The sequence below is a fragment of the Notechis scutatus genome, chromosome 1 (genome assembly GCF_049901735.1).
Source record: "Notechis scutatus isolate UNSWTSFEM ecotype Mainland chromosome 1, rNotScu1.2, whole genome shotgun sequence".
NCBI lineage: Eukaryota > Metazoa > Chordata > Lepidosauria > Squamata > Elapidae > Notechis > Notechis scutatus.
Window position 1 is genome coordinate 106,424,826 of NC_142009.1, and position 20,308 is coordinate 106,445,133.

General features: G+C 37.9%; 1 protein-coding gene across 1 annotated transcript; it reads left to right on the forward strand.

Annotated features, from left to right (window-relative positions):
* Nucleotides 1-7,164: 7,164 nt before the first annotated feature.
* CD24 (CD24 molecule) lies at nt 7,165-13,184 on the forward strand. Its single transcript, XM_026666625.2, has 2 exons — nt 7,165-7,285; nt 11,709-13,184. The coding sequence occupies exons 1-2, from the start codon at nt 7,217-7,219 to the stop codon at nt 11,862-11,864; spliced, it is 225 nt and encodes a 74-aa protein (XP_026522410.1). The 5' UTR covers nt 7,165-7,216; the 3' UTR covers nt 11,865-13,184.
* The last annotated feature ends 7,124 nt before the right edge of the window (nt 13,185-20,308 follow it).

Here is a 20,308-nt window from a genome sequence, read left to right on the forward strand (position 1 = left end):
CAAAACGTGAGGACAATAGCATCTACTTTCATGCCTTATTCCATAGTGTGGAAAATCCATTCTCTCCAGATCTACAATTCCAGTTCCAAGATTTGTTGCCCAGAAAATTTGGAAGGCACCAGATGGGGAAAGGATGTTTTCAAGGCTGGCTGAATAACAAAAATTGTAAAGAAAAGAAAATTAATTTGATTGAGCGGATTGAGGAAAGTCTTTGTCATATTCCTGATACTGCTTGTGTGATGCAACATAACTTCTCCATAGACAGCATTGCAGTCCTTTTAGGCAATGTTATTATCATTAATAAAATATTTTTTAAAGAAAAGCTTTGTCCGTGTTACTTGCCTATTTTGAATTCTAAATGAAAATAATTGTTTTTCAGCAAGACATTCTATGTGGATAATAAGTAGTCTTTTCTCTGATGGAAAAGTCTACATGAAGAAGCGAGTGACAATCATGAGATAATATAAATTTGAGGAATGAGCACTCTCAGCTTGATTCCCCACAAACGAAAAAAGAAAATGGGTTGGCAAATTCTTATCTACATAACTAGTGGTACATTATGATCCATTGAGTTTCTCTAGGGTCAGGCTGAACCTGAGGAAAGGTTTACCAGATTCTACCTCCAGAATTAGTTTACAGGGTAATGATTCATGGCTGAAAACTTCAACATAATCAAGACCTTTGTGTGAATCTGGTCATTCACCTACAGTACTCTTTTTTTTTAAAAAATAAATTTTATTTGAGTTTTCACAAAGAAATACAAATAAAACATGTTTTTTGAAAGTAGCGTAATCCCAGGTTACATTTTTTCGTACAGACACAAATTCAATTTCATGCTCATTTTTATGTTCTATTCCATATCTTATTACTGTTTTACATTTTCTACACAGCTTCTCCCCTCTTTTAATTTTCTCAATTTTATTTTAATTATCTCATCTCAATTCAAATCATCATATTTATACTTTTTGTCTGTCCTGTTTCAATTTCATATTATCTTTTCTCATTAAACAAAGTTTCTCCTGTAGTTGCTGATTGGAGTATGATACCTTTATATCCATTTAACTCTTATTTAAGCTTCAATATATACCTTAAAGTTATAACATTCAATATAATACATAACTTCCATTCGGATTCTGCTTGGTACATTCTTAAAATACACACTATATTCTTTAAAAAAAGATTACAAATATATATAGTTAAAACAACACATTCCATTCCAATTCAATTCTATCATTAATGTTAATATTCATTAAAATCTTAACTTCTTTAACATTACTTTTCAATTAAATATCATACTTCTATGGGAACAGTTATAAGCTTTCCATAATTCATTTCCCCCCTCCTCTTCACTTATATTTTATAAAACATTAACTAATTAAAATGTTCCTCTCCCTTCCTAATTCAATTTTCTCATTTATTTTATTTCATTTATTTTATTAACAAACATTTCACTAGATTACAGTAACTATTTTATCCCTCATTTTCATCATACATTGTTTCCAATTTTCTAAAATTATTTCTATTACTAATATAACAATACAATCTTATGTACCTTTACAGAATCCCTTTTTCAGTTAAATTTTCACCCATTATCTCTAAATAGGCCCTGTTTCTCTATATCTTGTTTCTGTCCTTTGTAACTTCTTTTCCTTTCCTTTCCTTCTTCCCTCTCTTCTTCTCTCTCCCCTTTTTACCCCCTTGTCTCTCTACCTCTATTTCTCTCTTCTGTATTCCCCTCTTCTGTTGCTTTCCAATATTATACTTATTTTTCGAACTATTTTTCTTTTCTTTGGTTGTTTTTTTAAATCTTAAATTCTCCATTCTCTTTCCCCCCTTTCCTTTTTCTTCCCCATATAGAATTACTTGTTCATTAAAGATGGCTTCTTCTTTGTCCCAGTCTTCTTGTTTTGCAGACGTTTCTTGTTGTTTCTCATAGTTCCAAATCTCCATTTCTAAGAATTGAAAAATGAAGCCAAAAGAACCTCTCCCTTCTCTGTACTTTTTAAGTTCCATTTTCAATTCATCCAGAAGTGGTGCCATTGTATAAATTTTTAAACAACCACCCGATTGATTTTAGTCATTCAAGTGCAATAACCAAGAATCCAAAGATCACCAAGTAATCCAAATACACACAAGCTGTTTCTTCTTGCTTTTTTTTCACTTTCTCTTCCTGGGGTTCTACTATTTAGTTGCCAAGTTAAAATGTAACTGAATTACATTTCAGTTAAAATGTATCTTTTAGAAGTCTTGTTGAAGTTTTACTGTAGATTCCTTTTCATTCCAGGCAGTCTCCTCCCTTTTTTCCAGATCCTACCCTTTTATTCTTTTTCTCTCCTTTCCTGCTTATAAACATTTTTTAGTGTCCAGAAATCTTTATTATCCCTTTGACATTTTATTTTATTTTCAGCTTAATTGCCTGTTGATGTCAAAGCGGATTTCCCCCCCCCCCCTCCCCCGATTTCTTATTGAATCTCTTATTTGTCAGTATAGGGAAAGGGAGAGAAGAAGAAAAAATCAAACCTTTCCCTTTTCACTTTCCTTCGCTGCTTCAGAAACTTCTTTGGGAACGATGTTATTTTTTTAAGTTTAAATTCCAGGGTACCTTAATTGTTGCTTTTGCAATTTAACCCAGTCAGCTAGAACTTTCACTTCTTATCTTTCTCCTGCACATTCTTTTCTGGTCGAGTTCTTCTTTGAGGTGGCCATTTCTGACCACCGCTGCAACCGCCTTTGGGAAAGGGAGTAATGGCCAGCTGAGGAGGAGAGATCAACCCTGCTGGCAGTCTCTCCCCTCTTCACCACCTCTACAGGGTGGCTTAGCCCCGAAACCAGCTGGCTCGGGGCGCTCCAGCAAAACTGCGCACGATTATGGATTTCTGTCTGTCGCCAAAGAAGCTCAAACCAGAAGTCTTACAGTACTCATTGTTATCTTTCACAAGACTGGAATTAGAGGGGAAGGAATACGAGGTCAGAGTTAAAATTCCAGCTTCCTCATCTCTGATTTTTCAAGATGGGTTTTGCCTGTCTTTTACAGCTCTAGAAATCTGTTCTAGAAGTGGATAAGAATGAAGAGGTCTTTAGAAGTCAAGGGGCCAGGTAGATATTTACCTAAAACCAACTTAATATTAAACCTCATTGCATTCTGTGTCTTACAGAAGAATATGTATACATAGAATTGCATTGTTAGACTTTAAAAAGGTAGAGGGGAGGTTTTGTGGAGTTATTTTTCTCTTTGCTGTGGTCCAGCAAGGAGCAGCCCTTAACAGTGAATTCATAGTAGGAGCCATTGGGTTAATCCAATACAGGAATTGAAAATGACATAGTAACAGGAGAGTAACCAGTGTCTCCTGAGTAAAAATCAGCTCCCAACAAATTCATGGGTTTGTTCAGATAATTTTATTGACAGTGAAGTGTAAAAGTGATTTGCCACTGCTTTTCTCTCAGATTTTTTTTCCCTTTTATTTCTCAATCAAGTCTACAAATCTGACATCTGTGCTGGTGTCTTCAAATGCTAACCAGTCCCCATTCTGCTTATTTTTTTGGAGATCAGTCAAGCATGGCTAAATGTTGCCCCCAAGTCAGGCAATAAGCTGGCATTTTAATCAATGGATTCACTTTTATGATATGATTGCATATCTTACAACATGATTGCCTTACTTAGTGAATGATAGTAGTTCAGAAGATCCTAGGTATACCAAATTACGTAGGAGTAAAGCCTATTGAGTGGAATGCTCATTCCAGAATAAAAATGTTTAGAATTGTGGTTATAAATATTGTTGAAACAGTAGCTAATATCACAAACTGTATGAGTTGGTTGGTTTTTCCCTTGTTTGTTGTAGGGAATTATAAAAACCACCTACTGTGATTTATAATGTTGCAAAATCCAGAAATAATGACTTTCCAGACAGAGCATGACACTTAATCCTTGGATAAACAGGATGTAAAATGATGGCCAGCATGTACTTATTCGTGTTAATCCTACACAAGTTCTGAGCATGTTCCACGAACATTGAACTAAACCAAGCATGTCCAACCCACAGCCCTGGACAGCTACCGATAGAAAAGCAGCCCCACAAGTTCATAAACTTCATTATGTGATTTTTATATTTATCCATATTATATATTTTATATGTTTCCCAAGACAGCTCCTCTTCACTCAATGTGGCCCAGACAAACCAGAAAATTGGATACACCTGAAATAAACTGAAAGCGTGCAGAGACGGTTGCTTCATGGATGACCCAATTGTTTTATTGCTGGTTGGGGTTTGTTTTTGTTTGTTTGTTTTTTGTGAATTGCCTAGGGTTATTGTTTATAAAATAGGTAAAGGTTCCCCTTGCACATATGTGCTAGTAGTTTCCGGCTCTAGGGGGCAGTGCTCATCTCCATTACAAAGCCGAAGAGCCAGCACTGTCCGAAGACATCTCTGTGGTCATGTGGCCGGCATGACTAAATGCCGAAGGTGCATGGAACACTGTTACCTTCCCACCAAAGAGATCCCTATTTTTCTACTTGTATTTTTACATGCTTTTGAATTGCTAGGTTGGCAGAAGCTGGGACAAGTAACTGGAGCTCACTCTGTTACGCGGTGCTAGGGATTCGAACCGCCAACCTTTCTGATCGACACTGATCCACTGCATCCTGTTTATAAAATAGGCAGCCATATATTAAACAAACACTTTGCTTTTGTAATCATAATGGCTGGGTTCACCCATCACACCGTCAAAACTAATTTAATCACATTGTGGCTTAGTGTTGGATGTTTACAAAATACCTATTGCATTTAAAGCATTTAAATCATGCCAAAATGTGGTATATAATATCCCCCCTTATTCCCTTTCTCTTGCTTTATGATTTCAAGAAAGGGAAATAATATTTAAAATCATGTTTGCATTCTTCACTCCTGGAGCTGTAGAGCTGTTGTTTCTTATGGCTTTAACAGCCTTGTGAGACAACAATGATAACACTAATTTCTCTTCCAGTTTTCTGAGATGTCACCAGTCTTCTAAGGGTTCTCAAACATTACCAAGATTGATTGATTAATTGATTGATTTTCCTTACAATAACAGGGCTGAGAGAGAGAGAGTCTGGCCCAAAATCACCCAACTGACTTTCATGGGTAGGGTGGGATTTGAACTCACAGTCTCTCTTTCTTTACCCATTAGACCAAACTGGCACTTTGGGATGTAATTTATTTGGTTCTGGAATTAGCTGTGTTGTCTTACCCTCTCCGTGTCTATCCTAAGCTCTGGTTCATTTCTGTTCTAGGCTTTGACATTTCCTTCTGAGAGAAAACAAATGCAAAATATAACTTACAAACTTCTGCATTCCAACCAATATCCATCACCGCTTCGCTACTTTCTCCTCACAACTCCCATACTCTCTTTTCTTTCCATTTTACACCCCCCTCAAATCTTGCTTTCTTTGTTATTTTTTGTATTTCTTGAAAGCCTCAACTCATTCTCTTTCTGATATAGTTCCTACTATTTCTGAACACTACCTTGTGTTCTTTGGTTAGGCCGCCTTCTCTTCCATTCCCCCTTTCCTCTCTCCGGTGTTTATTTTTCTTGCTCATGATCAGCATTTTAGATTACTGGACTCTGTAAGGAGAAAATCTACGTGGCAGCTAAGTTGGCATCAACATGATGGTACATAATAACTATATATTATTAATATATATAATCAGTGTAAGATTGTTAATAAATTTTCAATCAATCAAGATTTCTTTTATTTTTTTTCCTTGTAGGAATTGTTTGCAGCCTCATCCCATCCAATTTTGTACGATTTCCAACTCTTCCTAGACTTTTTTTTTCCTTAAAGAATTGAAGCTGTCATAACCCATCTTCCTGTCCTTGGAGTTCACCAACATTTGGTCTTTTCACATCAAATATGCTACTCTAATTCTTCTTTCTCCACCTTTGCTTACTAGAGATTCAAGAGTAACACAATCAGTTCCCTCCATATTCTAGGCAACAGTCACTTCTTCAATCAGTTGTGTTAGTGAGTATTAGATCCGGTCCAGCACAGCCTCTTATTCTTTTTGCACTTTCTGATAAATGAAGATCAAGTTTGTTTTGGAAAAGACATATATTGTAAAAGGAAAACCACAACCTTGGCACCTGTTGCTATAGTCCCACCCAGCAAGCTATCCCTGACAATGAATTAATTTATGAATTAAGGAGAAAGAGGCATCCTCCCCTGATGAGCCAGAGCAAAGACACACTCTACCACGGTTTCCTGTCATTTGGTGCTAGGAAACAAGCTTCTGCCCAAAGGCCGACTAGTAGTTACACCGCTGCTAATTCAAAATATGCAAAAACTTATTATATGGCCGCTTTTAAGGAGTAGTGTTCAGCACATGACCAGTCACTCTTGACTTTTCAGAACTGCATTTGCACAAAGAGAAGATCCCAGGACTTGCTCAGAGTAAGGCTTCCATGGAAAAAGACCAGTTACTTTTTTTTCCAACGTGATTTAGAGGCCCCCAAAAGAAATACCATCATACTTTTTTGTTTGCTTCTGTTTTTTGTATACTAGGGACTCAAGGGGAGGGGAGGGAAAGTAATCCTCTAAAACAGGAAAGTTGATTGGAATCTGAATTCATCAAAGTTTAGACGAATCTGAACTCATCGTTTAGATGAATTCATCGTTTAGATGAATCTGAATTCATCAAAGTTTAGACACCAAGGCTGCCTGGACAGACTAACCTTAGAATTAAAAAAACAAGGTGGAATCTGCATAAGTAGCAATGATGATTAGAATAATTAGTAAACAATGTATCAAACAAGAGGATTGTAAATGGTGAAGTAAAATTTACATATGTATAACAATTGTAATGCCAGAACGGATGCACCCTGTTGTATACTTATAATTAAAATAAAATAAAAAATTAGAAAAAAGAAAGCTTTTGTACTGAAACTAAAAGAGGCCAGGAGCATCCCCAGCTTTCCTTCCCTCGTCCTCCCCGCCTTCCCTGTTTCGCTATGCTGGTGTTTTATTTCCAGTACGGAAAGGCGCTCCTGAAAGGGAGTCAGAGGAGGAGAAGCGGGGGAGGGTCGTCCCACAAACAGAACGAAATAAAGGAGGCGGGGGCGACGAGGCCCTGGACCCGCCCCCCTCCCCGCCGCTTGGTGCGCGCATAAAAACCGGCCTCCGCCGCTGCACCTGAGGAGAAGCACTTACGGGGCGGGACGAGCGGCGTTCCCGGCACGAGCAGACATGGGCAGGACGCTGGCTTGGCGGCTCGTCTTCGGGCTTTTTGTCCTGGCGCTGCTTTCACCCTCTCAGGTGAGCGACCGACCGCGAGGCCTGCCCAGCCGCGGGTTCGCTTCACCCCAAGCCTTCAGCAGCGGGACACCCCGCGCCCCGGAATAGGTGTCGCGGGGGCCGAGGAGCAGAGGACGTTTATTCTTATTAGCGTTGCCACCATCCTCCTCAGGGGCTCCTACCCGGGTTTTGCTTTCCAGCCGCGCGCGAATTTTGCATTAATAAGTTGCAATTTTGAGGTGGGTTGGGGGGGGGGGCGCGCGGGGGCGAGGGAGAAATTTCCCCGACAGAGTTTTTTTTTAAAAAAAGTTTCCAGATCGCGCTGAACCTTTACATGTGGCTTGGTTGGTTCGGGCATAGCCAGTTGGGTAAACCTAGGCATCTGTGGTTCATTCAGTAAACTGAATTTAAGCATGGTTTAATGTGATGTGTGGATGAATCCTGGAATTCAGTTCTCTAACTTAAGTTTTGCAGATTTGCAGACTCAGTTCCAGCCTTCTGTTGCCTCCTTTTCCCAATTTCCTAGGGAAGATTGAGCGTCGTCCTCCTTCCCCACTTCTGATCTTTTTAAAGAAAGTAAATTCTTTTACATTTTTTTTTAAAGGAGAAAACTTGACCACCCGTTCCCCTTTAGCTTCCTTTTGCAGTTCCATATACGTCTGCTCAGAAATAAACATCCCACTGAATTTTGACTAAGGTTACATTAGGAATTAGCGCCTGAATGTTTTCATCCTAGCCACTACTAGCTGGAGAAGGCAAGTACCCATATGCGACGCCATTGAGGGGATAAAAATAGACTTCTTGTAGAGTTTTGGATAAAATAAAATTGCCTGTTGGTTAGGCTGCAATTGAATTGGAATAACGTATCTGAAAAGCTACATGGTGTAGCAGTTTTTAACAGTTTTGCAAAAGCTGCCTAGAATGGCTTTTAAAAAAAAGTAACTCTGCATTATCAACCATCTAAAATCAATGTGATAGGAAAGCTATGTTTTGTGGAAACTTGAAAGTAGGAAAATGCGGTTGCCTGACAAGTCTTCCATCTGCCTTTTCCTAAAAGGCTAGCAGCTGCTGCTTGGGAGGTCGGTAAAATGAGGACCCAGATTATGGCTGCAATATGCTGACTGTAAACTGCTTAGAGAGGGCTGTAAAGCATTGTGAAGCGGTATATAAGTCTAAGTGCTATTGCTAGAGTAGGGCTGCAGACCACCTAGTGTTGCTGAACTTAGTAATACATAGTGGTTGAAGTAGCTGAGAGTTGGAATGTTTCTCTTCCCCCCATGTTAGATTTTCTCATGTTAGATTTTCTTGCTGTGTTGAAGAGCAAATTGCTGAGAGACTTCACTATTCTCTGTCAGACTTCTCTGTGGGTTTTACGTTCTATTCTTGGTGTATAATTGTGTGTACTGTACTTGAGTTGTGTGGAGATCCAGACTGGAAGGCAAAATGTAATTTGGATGTATGCGGGTAGCATCTATGGGAGAGTCAGCTGTGCCTTCTGTGGCCGCCCTCCCTAACACTTTTTAGAAATTCACTTTGGCTTGTGGGTGATCCAGGCAGGTGAAGTACTGGTATATATACATTCCAAATCCTAGTCTTCTTTTTGAATTCACAGCCCTGTTTTTTCCTTAACCACTGGATACTGCTATAGAAATTCTTGTGAATTTTAGTATAGCAGATAGCTTAAGAATCTGCTCTCTTTATTAAATAAACTTTCAAGTAATAACTTTCTAGAAATATATATGCTTTTTCATGCCTTTCATGATTATGTAAATCTTTGAAGAAATTTGGGAAGCCCTGCCTGACTTGGCATTTTAAAAAAAGCACAAGTTAGTACTTCAATACTACAGTACTACAATAGAAGCTGTAGCAGGTTAATATTTTATGTAGCTAGTTTCAAAGAAATGAGGACTTGCATTTCAGTCTTGTTACTTTATATCAGCTTAGCAGATGTAGTTGAAGGCAGGAGAAAGTGTTTGCTAAAGGAATAGAAAAAAATAAAATTGGAGCGAATATTTAACAGAAATGAAAGGGACTTTGGGGAAACATTTTGAGAACAGATTGGAGTGGCTTGAAAAGTTTGATTAAAAAATCTGTAAGGTTTACTTTTTAGTTCTTGTTAGATAATCTGCAGCTTTTTGTGGAAGTGAATTTGTTATTGTAACGGTCTAATAGAAAAAGCAGCATCAAACTTAACAGTAGAGAATTTCTTTGGTAGTATGTAACAAAATGATTTATTTGAGTATGCTTCCTATGTGCAGTATATCCTCCCAGCTTTCTGACTTGAACTTCACAGCTAACATATGTTAACTGTACATGGTGTTGTTGCTCTGTAAGTGTGAAATGCAACATAAGAACTTATTCTAAACAACGAGAATATACAATAAAGAGTTAGGTGGCAATCATGCAAGTGCATTTCGCAAGTTGGAATTCCCTTTTATTAAGGAAAAACATCATTGTGTGTAGGATTTCTGAAATTAAAATTTTAATGTGGATAATATATGAGCAGATATGAATGCTGCCTCTTAAACTTGACTGGACTGTCAGTGCTTACTGAGTATAAATTTTGCTCAAAATAAACATCTCTCCATTTGAAATGGATGGGGTGAAACTGACCTGATGTATAACATATGTGGCTTGGGGAATATTATGGTGGGTTTGCAATCAGTATATGGCAACCTTTCATCTATTATTGTTAAATGAAATAGATACTCAAAACCTGCCCTGCTTCCCAATACGTTCTCAGATGCCAGATCAGATATTCTTCATAGAGTAGTTGAAGTCTGACATTATTAACATGACATAAGTTGGTCTATCTTTCCTTCAGAAGTGGCTCAAGTGGTCTCTAGGCACCACAGTTGAACTGGCAAATTTCTCTTATTTATCCAATGTCAATAAAAGTAGTTTTAGCTTTCATGTAGAGGTGATTTCCTAGCCTCATCTACCTAGTGGGGATGATTGGAATTCATATTCTTCTCATTTCAAACCTGGTACATTTTAACCACCATATCAAATTGGTGCTGTAGTACAAAGGACTTCTATATCAAAAAATAGGTTACAAAGGTATTTTTGTGGGCTGATTCACAAATTTCACAAATCTGTGATCCATGGCTTACTGATTAACCCATAGTTGACTAGGTTCAGGCTTCAAATTAAGCCGTAAATTGTAATAGTTGGGATCACAAAGCCAGTTGAGCCATAATCCAGCTTGGTTTAAGGGGGTGTTTTAGCTCAGTCAGCATATGCCTGCTTTTCTAATTTTATGCAACTTTTAAAAAATTCTTGAAATAAAAATTAGTGCTAAGTGGCTGGAGATAGACAATGCATGTGCTCAAATCTAATAGCAGATCTGAAAGTGTGGTATGTGCTTGTCCTATTCATGTCATTATTTGAGCCAGTTTTTATGTTGTAGTCAGGTTTCTAAAAGTCTTGTTGACTACATAGTAACCAAAACAAAAGAAATAATACCTGTGCCATAGAAATCATTTCAAGTAATTTCAAAGCCATTTCAAGTAATTTAAATTCCTAAAACATATTATTTCATTTGCCTGTCATGGCATGCAATGACCAGAACAAAAAAAATAAAGAGATTTATTGTGCAATTTTACCTCTGGTCTTGTAGTTATTTATATACCCTGTTTTAGACTTTTCACCTTAAAAATCTTTCACTTGTTAAAAGTATCAAAATACCCAGCATTATTAATGTGAGTATTTAATCAGAAATGTTAAATAAGCTGGAAGTAAGGTTTTTCATATCATGTAAGCCAAAATCAAACAAGCATGTTATGATGTAATGTAATGCCCGAATCCAGTGTAGACTTCTTTATAAACTCAACTGGAGAATGAATGACAAGCTATCAATTCTTCTAAGATTACCTGAATAGCATTTGTATTTTCTGATTGCTAGCTTTGATCTGGTCTCAGTAAAATCTGACATAGTTAAAAGAGAAAATATACATTTCAGATAAATTGTGATTTGATAGATGAGGAAGTATTGGGGTAGGTGATTGGTATGTTGATGTTAGAGTATTATTTCCAAGTTGTCAGTGTCATTATTGATATGGGGTATACAAAAAGCTGAGCTGTGAATTCTCATTCTAACTGTCATAGAGTTCTTTTCTTATTGCCTCAGGACTGATATATCTCAAGAAAAAGATTTCATATTGTTTGTTTTGCAGGTTACATACGGTTAACATATAAGTAAGCTCCAGGGGCTTATTTCTGAATATAGAATTATGCTCTTTAAAGTGTACTTTTTAGGAAGGGCAGTGAAACATATGCGAATGTGTAATTCATGGTGAAATTAAAAAAAAACCAGCCACAACTATCTTTACAATCTGTGCAGACTAATGTAATAACATAGACCAATACATTATAAGCCCTGGAAGGCAGAATGCAACATGTGCTCATTGATTTTACAATCTCTTTTTTTCTTTTGCCTATTTAGGGGGAAGCTAATAAAACTACAGTTGCTCCTCACAATAATTCATCCGTGACTTCTGTATCACATAACATAAATAGCACCACCAAGGGACATGGAAATTATCTTCAGTCAACTACTGGCCTCTTCATATTCTCAGTCTCGCTCCTGTACTTTTGTTAAAGCATCTGATCTGGGAAAACAACATCCTTCCCTACCAAGTTCCCTAATTCATCTAAGATGGTGAGACCTCAGTATTCTGAGAATTATTAAAAAACAAACAACCCAGAATAAAATACTTGTATCCAGCCAGTAGAGTTAAGCAACAGTTCAGTCACTGATACCAATTTGACCAGGATGCTTAATAAGAATATCTGATGAATTGAATCAACCTTCCTTCAAAAATAATTTGATTCAGAAGATAGCCTGTGGGCTCTAATATTCAACACCTTGAACTTGACAATATAAGAGAAATGCAACAAGCCATGGATCATGCCTTCGAGAGGAAAGAGTTGATAAAGCTATGCAAAAATAAGGAGCTCGATTTGAAAATGACACTCATCCTCTAAGCTTATAAAACCAGTAAAAAATGAAAACAAATGCTGAAGTGTGGTTTGTTTTTCTTAATTTAAGATACAAAGATATCCAGCAGAAGCAGTTCCATTCAAAATTTCACTTTGGATTTTTCTAGTTATTCCATTGATTTTTTTTAAAAAAGTCTGTTATAAAGGTTCAAAATTGAAGTTTGCACCTTAAAACCAATTGGAAAACATTTACTGTAATTTTTTTTTCAATGTTATCAAAGCTGTAAGTGAACCAAATACATCAGCAGAATAAGATATTTAAAATCTATTGTAAGAATATTTGCTAATGGCCAATATAAAATAAGTTATCAAATAATCAACTTATATAAAATTAAACCTGAATAGTTTTCCTTATAATAGCCTCCTCCTAAAAGTTTCTGGGGGTAATTTCTAAATGTCAGTTTTGGTGCAATTAGTGTTTATTTTATTCTTTCAGTGAAACATCTTTGGGCAAATAATTTAATGTTGAGTGAAAATACACAATGTTTAAATCCTGAAATATTAATCCTTAAAGTGTGTACCTTTTAAAGATTGAAACTGATATATTTGCACAAATTATTTCTATGCAAAGCGTTCTGTACAGTAAGTAATTTGAACTAAAACTGGTACTATAATGTTATCCAAATGTTTGACTCTTCAGAAATAAATAATGGAAAGTCTTAAAGGCAGAACCACACCCAGACAGTCTTGTTCACTTACTATGTGTGATCATGGCTTTAAATGCACACTTGTCTCTGATTTAGTCAGTTACCCAGAGTCTGTATACATCCATTGCATTGTCAAGTACTTACATTATAAACCTTGGGATGGGGTGGGGGAAATGTATGCATTCCTTTTGTATTGACTTCCTATTTGACTTAATGATTATGTGATTATGCTATAATTTTAAATCAAACTATGAATAAAACAATGGATCTAATTCTTGTACATTCTAGTTTTTTTTATCTTCAATATTCTGCTAAGAATTAGGGCAGAGCCTTCTCTAATTGAATAACTGGATTCAAAAGAAACACTAAGTTCTATTCCTAATAATATTGTCTGTGACCTTACACACTGTGTACTTGGAATTGTTTACTTTGTTTAGGATATTTGAATGGCTATGCGTTGAATCTGGTGGCATCTCTGAGGCTGGGGACCAGAAGGTCTGTTTTGGGAGGGAGAGGAGGTTCCTGTGGCTGCAAGAGGGTGTCTGCATGTCCTAGGAAAAGATGCCTTTGCTTTGAGGTTTCCTACGTGCTTCAATGCACTTTTGCAATCTGACCTGAAAGGCCATGCAACACCCCCTATCTTAAATATATCCACTTCTGCATTTTTCTTTTTTTGGGAAAATAACAAAATTCAATGGAATCATAAGATGAAATAGCTACAAGGAAACCGGGGTTTATCATGATTATGAGGAGCCTGGGTGGCACAGTGGTTAGAGTGCAGTACTGCAAGCTACTCCCACTGCAATTTGATAGATTGAATCCCACCAGGCTCAAGGTTGACTCAGCCTTCCATCCTTCCGAAGTGGATAAAATGAGGGCCCAAATTGTTGGGCGCAAGATGCTGACCCTGTAAAACTGCTTAGAGAGGGCTGTAAAGCATGGTGAAGCGGTATATAAGTCTAAGTGCTATTGCTATATAAGCTAAGACAGGGACTATAGTAATTAAAAAAAAACTGGAAGTGCAGTTTGTATTGCAAAGCAATGCATTGGATTGTTTGCATTGAATGCTGTTCTAAACATGTCAGGGAACTGCTATCACTTTTGAAAAAGCAGAAGTGGCTAAGAAAAGGTTGCTTATCCGCATTTGGGAGACTGGTTAAAATTATCTGAACCTCTTAAAATGCTAGTTACAATGCTTTTTTTGTTTCCTAAAACCTAATTTGATTTAGGGAAGCAGCATTAATTGGTATCTGTTAATCAAATCTAATTACACGTTCAGCTTCTGCTCAAGTCTGTGCAGGATAATTATGAATTGTTTTAACAGTACCTGAAAAAGACTAGATGAAAAACTTTGAAAGAGACTGGGACAAGCTGCAGAGGCATACAGTGGAAAACTTTTTATCTGCTTTCTGCGGTTGCTCTGGCTTCTAACCATATTAAAACTGAATGAGGTCTGTATAGCCTGCTCATTGACTTGGAAAAAGATAGCTGGAAAGGTTTCTTAGTGTAATTTAATCACAGGACAATGAAACCATTGAGGAAACTGCAAACATGCCAGTGAGAACAAGGTATATTTATCAAGTCATAAGGGAAATGACAGACGCTTTGTGTTAATATTTTCCCACTTAAGTCTGGGAGGTGGGGGAAACCTGATGAGTGGACTCTAGAAAAGGTGGTAATACAAAGTAATCTGGACTGTTTGGGGGGAGTTGGGTTTTTTTCTCTGTTACACAGCTTAGGGCTTAAACAACAAGCTGTGTGGCATGAAACTATACTATTAGTTGTGGTCTGGGTTGGCAGCAAGGAGGTGGCATGCATATGTTCCTACCCCTGATTTAAACACAGCTAAACCATAAATTCAGTATTGGATCAGTCAAAATTATCTAGCAAGATTAATCTGGATAATAGATCCTGGAAAGTCTTGAAGAAGTTGAGCTTCTTTAATGCTGTGCCCCTGCTCTAATTTTTCAATATACTGTAGTTTTCCTACTGCTGAGCCTGTAGAGCTTTAAAGTCATTGGGAACACAGTTAGAAACCTTAAGCAAAGCATCCAGTTTGTCACAGATCCATGTTTCTTAATTTTTTTCTCTCTCTCAGAAACTCTTCCCACTTTAAAACAATTATGGAGGACTCCAAAAGAGCTTTTGTTTGTATAAATTATATTCATTTATATTTACTGTATTAAAAATGAATATATTTGCTGTGGCTACACAATTGTTTGATGGGATTTTAATTATTTTTCAACCTAGGCTAGCACATAATTTTTATTTTGGGAATCTCCTGAGAGGATCTTGGGGGAACCCTTATTCCCTAGGATCACATTTTTAAGAAACACTGTCCTAGACAAAAGAGTTAAAAGACCAAACGGACCTCGTTTATTAACTTTGCTCTTTAGATATTGTGAGAAATGATACTGAAGAAACAATATGAAACGCTTGTGATTTTCACTATCTAACATTCTGTATGTATCTATATATGCATATATTACATTTATTTCTGCTAGAGTCTATTCTTCCTTTTAGACATCAGATTTCCATTGTGGCTGAAACAGGGCCAGACATCATCCAATGATTACATTGTGTCACAAACGAGGATCTACATTCTACCTACCTCAGACTCTTTTTTTTTTCTATAGTAAAAAACAATTTTGAAATACTGTAGACATCATTTGCTTGAGCAGGAAATTTTTATGCCAGTTCTGCATTTAAAAGACATTATGTAGTATTGACTGCTATGGTTTCTCTGAAGTCTTACCGTTTTTGCTAAACAGTGATATGCAGTGTTATGCCAGGCACACTTACTCAATGTGGACCTTATGTAGTTCAAAGGTATTTATTCTCATGTAAGGGGGAACAGTACTCACATTGCAAGCCTTACTGATTGCTGAAGTCCTGAAAAGTAACGTGATCTCTCCTTCAGTGAGCAGCCTCTGATCAGTCAAATGAAACACTCAATTTCCTGGTTACGAATTTAATTGCATATTCTGAATATCCCAGAGCTGCTTAGGAGACATTGATTCCATTCAATTCTGCCAATCTTCTAAATGTTTTCTTTCTTCAGACACAAACTTTTGTGTCCTTCAGAGACTGATAATAACACTGTTGTTACATTCAAGATCCATACAAATGAATATGCTATTTTTCTGGTTCTCTCAGGGTCTTATTTCTTGCATGGCTGGCAAGCTTCAGCTTTAGATATGAACAGATACAATTTTAAAAACCGGACAATGCATTATAGTGATAAGGACCTGCGAACAGAGTTTGTTTTAAATTGAGCATGCCCAATGTCATGATCTAGTGCAGGGGTTAGCAACTCCTTTGGACCATGGATTAATGTGGAACATTGATTAAACCTTGTGTCAAACTTGCTGAACCTGAAGCTCTTTGGCACTTAAGGCTTTCCCACACAAAGGCATATTCAAAAGTAATTTTTTAAATTAAATTGGATAGGAGAAAGAACTAAGTGTCAATTTACATATGTTATAAATAACAACAATAATGTAATCCAAATTATCAAGCAAATGCCACAATATAATACTGGAGAAACAGGACTTTGTCACTCCTTTGAAGGGAATGCTTCAAATCACCCAGGAGCACTTCCTTTCCCCAAATCATGAAAGCAGCCATGTCTTTTTCCAGGTCTGTGTAGCTGCTTTGGCTGTCTCTCTGGCTGCAGAAATCTGGGAAAAAATGTTACTGCTCTGATGACTGGGGGGAAAAAAGAGAGAGAAGGAGAGAGAGAACTTGGTATCCTCAAGAATCAATACCTCTAATGTGTAATATGTAAATGAATATCTAGGAGGGAAAAATCAAATAATTCAGTGAAGTTAGATTAAAATGTTGAGCTTTTCCTTGTTTCCCTATTGGAGGAGGAGTATTGGAATGCCAACATCCTCACACATAAGGCCAGGGGTGGGATGCTACCGGTTCTGCCCGGCTCTATAGAACCGGTAGCTCTGAAGAGCAGCAAACACAGAACCGGTTCTGTGTTTGCAGCTGTTTGGCCCGCCTGCCCACCCAGGCTCTTACCTGTCCTTTATTTCCTGCTTTTTCAACCTCAGCTGTGTTGCGTGGCACAGCTGAGGTTGAAAAAGCAGTAAAAAAAAAAGGCGTTTTTCAAACACTGTGCACCCGTGCACAGCGTTTATCAGCTGTCCGGGCAGCACATGCGTGTGCAAAACCCAATCACAGAACTGTTAGTAACACCCCTACCATAAAGTTGAATCCCAGCCCTGCCATAAGGCTCTTTTTCATGATTACATTAAGGTGTAATCCTTTCATCCTCGAGTCAGCAGAAAAAAAATAGCTGGCATAAATTGGGGTTTTGTCCTACTTTGCCTCAGTAACAAGGGCAAGGAGGGATGCTATCCTTACTATTTGAGGGGAACTATCATTAAACACGTGTGTGGCGTGCTTCAGAAAAAGTTCTAAACTTGTACTTAAAGTAGCCCTCAAATACCTGACAGACATTGTATGGAGTCTAGAATAGTGTTTTTGAAACAGGGCAACATTAAGGTGCATATGTCAACCCTGACGCAAACCTGGCTGAGGCCATCTCTGAGGCCTCAGGTTAGCTACAAGGAAGAAGAAGGGATGGGGGTGGAGATAGATAGCTGGGGGTTTGTAGTCAAAACAAAAAGTTTTCCTGGGGGAACCAAGGACATTCCAACAGGTGCTGGGGAGAGGAGGAATGGAGTAACCAAGCAACCAGCCAGCACTTCTATTGGAAAATGGGACTGACGACTTGCGGGTAGGGAAAACTTTTACTTTTTAATCTGGTGAAACCGCAGGAACTTTCAGAATCAGTTTTCACCAATTGTGCCAATATGATGTATCCAATAAATCATTCCTTGAGGAATCTACTTGCCTCGGAGTTCTGTTTTCTATGGATGCATTACTGAGAACACGGACAGCAGAGACTTTAATTCCCAAAATTCCTCAGTCAGCAATGTTTTGTCCTTCCATGTCCTTTCCAGCTGGTGCCAGCCAGCTGCTTATCGGAATCCCTGGCTGCAGGAATTCAGTTCTCTCCTTATCAGGTCAATAAACTCATGATAAACAGAGACTTTGTCGCAAGAATTGCTCTGCGGTGCCTCAGGTTTAGCTGCCAGCACTGGCTCTAGAGGTAAGAGAAGCAGAATGATGCAGGTAGTACTTGACTTATTGGGATCAGAATTGTCATTGATAAGCAAGATGGTTGTTACGTGAGCCATGCCCAATTTTACATTTTCCCCAAGACTGTTAAGCAAATCACTGTATTTAAGTGAATCACGTAGTCATTAAGCGAATCTGGTTTCCTTCATTGACTTTGCTTGTCAGAAGCTAGCTGGGAAGGTCGCAAATGGCGAACACATATCCCCGAGATACTGCAAATGTCATAAATACATGCTGTTTGCCAAGTGCATGAATTTTGATCACATGACTTTTGGGATGCCACAATGGTCCTAAGTGCAGGGAATGGCCATACGTCACTTTTTCTAGCACTGTGTGGTAACTTCAAACAGTTTCATTTACTGCCCTGGTCTGACTGCATGGAGTTAGTGGTCAACCTGCCCTCTTGTCAATCTGCTCAGCCTTGATACCTTTGACATCTGTTGCTGGTCTGGCAAGGATGGCAGAAGCGGAGAAAGTTGGATCTTTGGTAAGGGGGAGAGAGGGATTTGAAATAACCAGACTCCAATGGGTAAGGCCAAAATGGCCCTGAAAAACAGTTCCAAGAGACCAAAGGGGAAAGAGAGTGCCTTCTGCAGCCTGAAATGCCAATGAGAGGGGGCATTTGGCCCCTGTCTCAATTATTGACCACAATGAATAAAACATTGCAAATATCACTGGTATAGCAAGACTTGTGTCACCAGATCATCACTTTAACATTGGAACAGCCAAGGAGAAACAAGTTGATTCCATGGTAAGCTGAGGATAAACTGATGTCGTGGGGACCTGTTCTTGAAGGACATCTTCTTGTTAATGGGGCATCTCCATCTTGCAGTAGCAGGATATGCAGATGGAACTGTAAGTTCAGAAAAACAATTTTGAACTCTACTCCCTGAGGGAAAAGAAGGAGAAGGAAAAACAGAAGAGGAAGAGGAGGAGGAAGAAGAAGGAGAAGGAGAAGGAGAAAAAGAAGAAGAAAGAGACTTAAAGTCTAACAGTATGTGAATAGTCACAGAGCATTCCAGGTTTGGAGACCAGGAGACACTTCCTGGTACAGCAAACATATCATTTTGAATTTAAAGATATATGCTCTTATATTTAAGTAGATACTTACCATGGAGATTAATTTAGATTAATCTAGTCAAGAAGGGGTTTTATTTAATATCTATAAATGTGAGGAAATATTGCAAGCTAGTTTGGATTTATTGATAAGCTGAAAAAGGACTGGCCATACTGATAACCATCAAATTTCTTCTCACCAGTCCCTCCCCTTGCTTTTGTTTAGATTTTGACATGAATTGCAAATCCACAGGAAAATGTCTCAGAATCAAAATGGCAGTCTCCACTGCTATTGACAGGAACTGTTCCTCTCACAAAAGCAAACCGCTTCAAGCTTGAGTGATAATTTAGAAAAATCCCCTTCTTAGGGGCACCCATAGTTCTGAGAAATCTAGGGGAATCAACAAATAAATACTGGCACAATTTCTTCCCACAAAAACAAAAAAGCCCAACATGATTGATTAAGTTTCATTCCTAAATTTGGTCTAAAATCAGATTGAAATAGATCATTTCATCTATTTAGGCAACCATTTTGATAGTCTACCTAGATACCAGACCCAAAGAATATGAGACGGAGGGGCCACAAATGTCTTGTTTTCCATATTTATTCAGAGAAATGGTATTATCTACATGACCAGGCTGGGTGGGGCTTCCAGTAACATCTGAAGGCCTGCACATTGCCAACATCTAACTGACATTCCACCGAGATCCAGTATAGGTGAATACATGCATATTTCCCTTTAACTTTGTTTCCTTTAGACTTTAGCACTTACAGCCTCAAACTAGAAGTGCCATTGTTTTGCCACAGCCTTTTCTTTTCTATTACCTCGGATTTATCTTTTTAAATTTTGTAGATGTGCTATATTGATGATCTGATGTTGCTATATGTTGTAATATTCATTATTCCTCATGGAACTTAATATTATTTTGCCATCTTCTGTTCTCATAGCTGCTCTGCCTGTTTTGGCAGGAAGCAACACATGAAATAAAAGGTTACCTCAACCAGGAAGAATGTTGACTTCTTACATTAACCTTTTACACATGTTATTTGGGGACTCAAGACTTCTGAAGGTAACTGTGGTTCAACTTTTCATTTCCTTATAAGCTGTTACCTAATCTTGTCCAGTGAAGCTGTTCTACACCTTTCATAGTCAGTGGGTACATGGAGAGATGCTAATGACTTAAG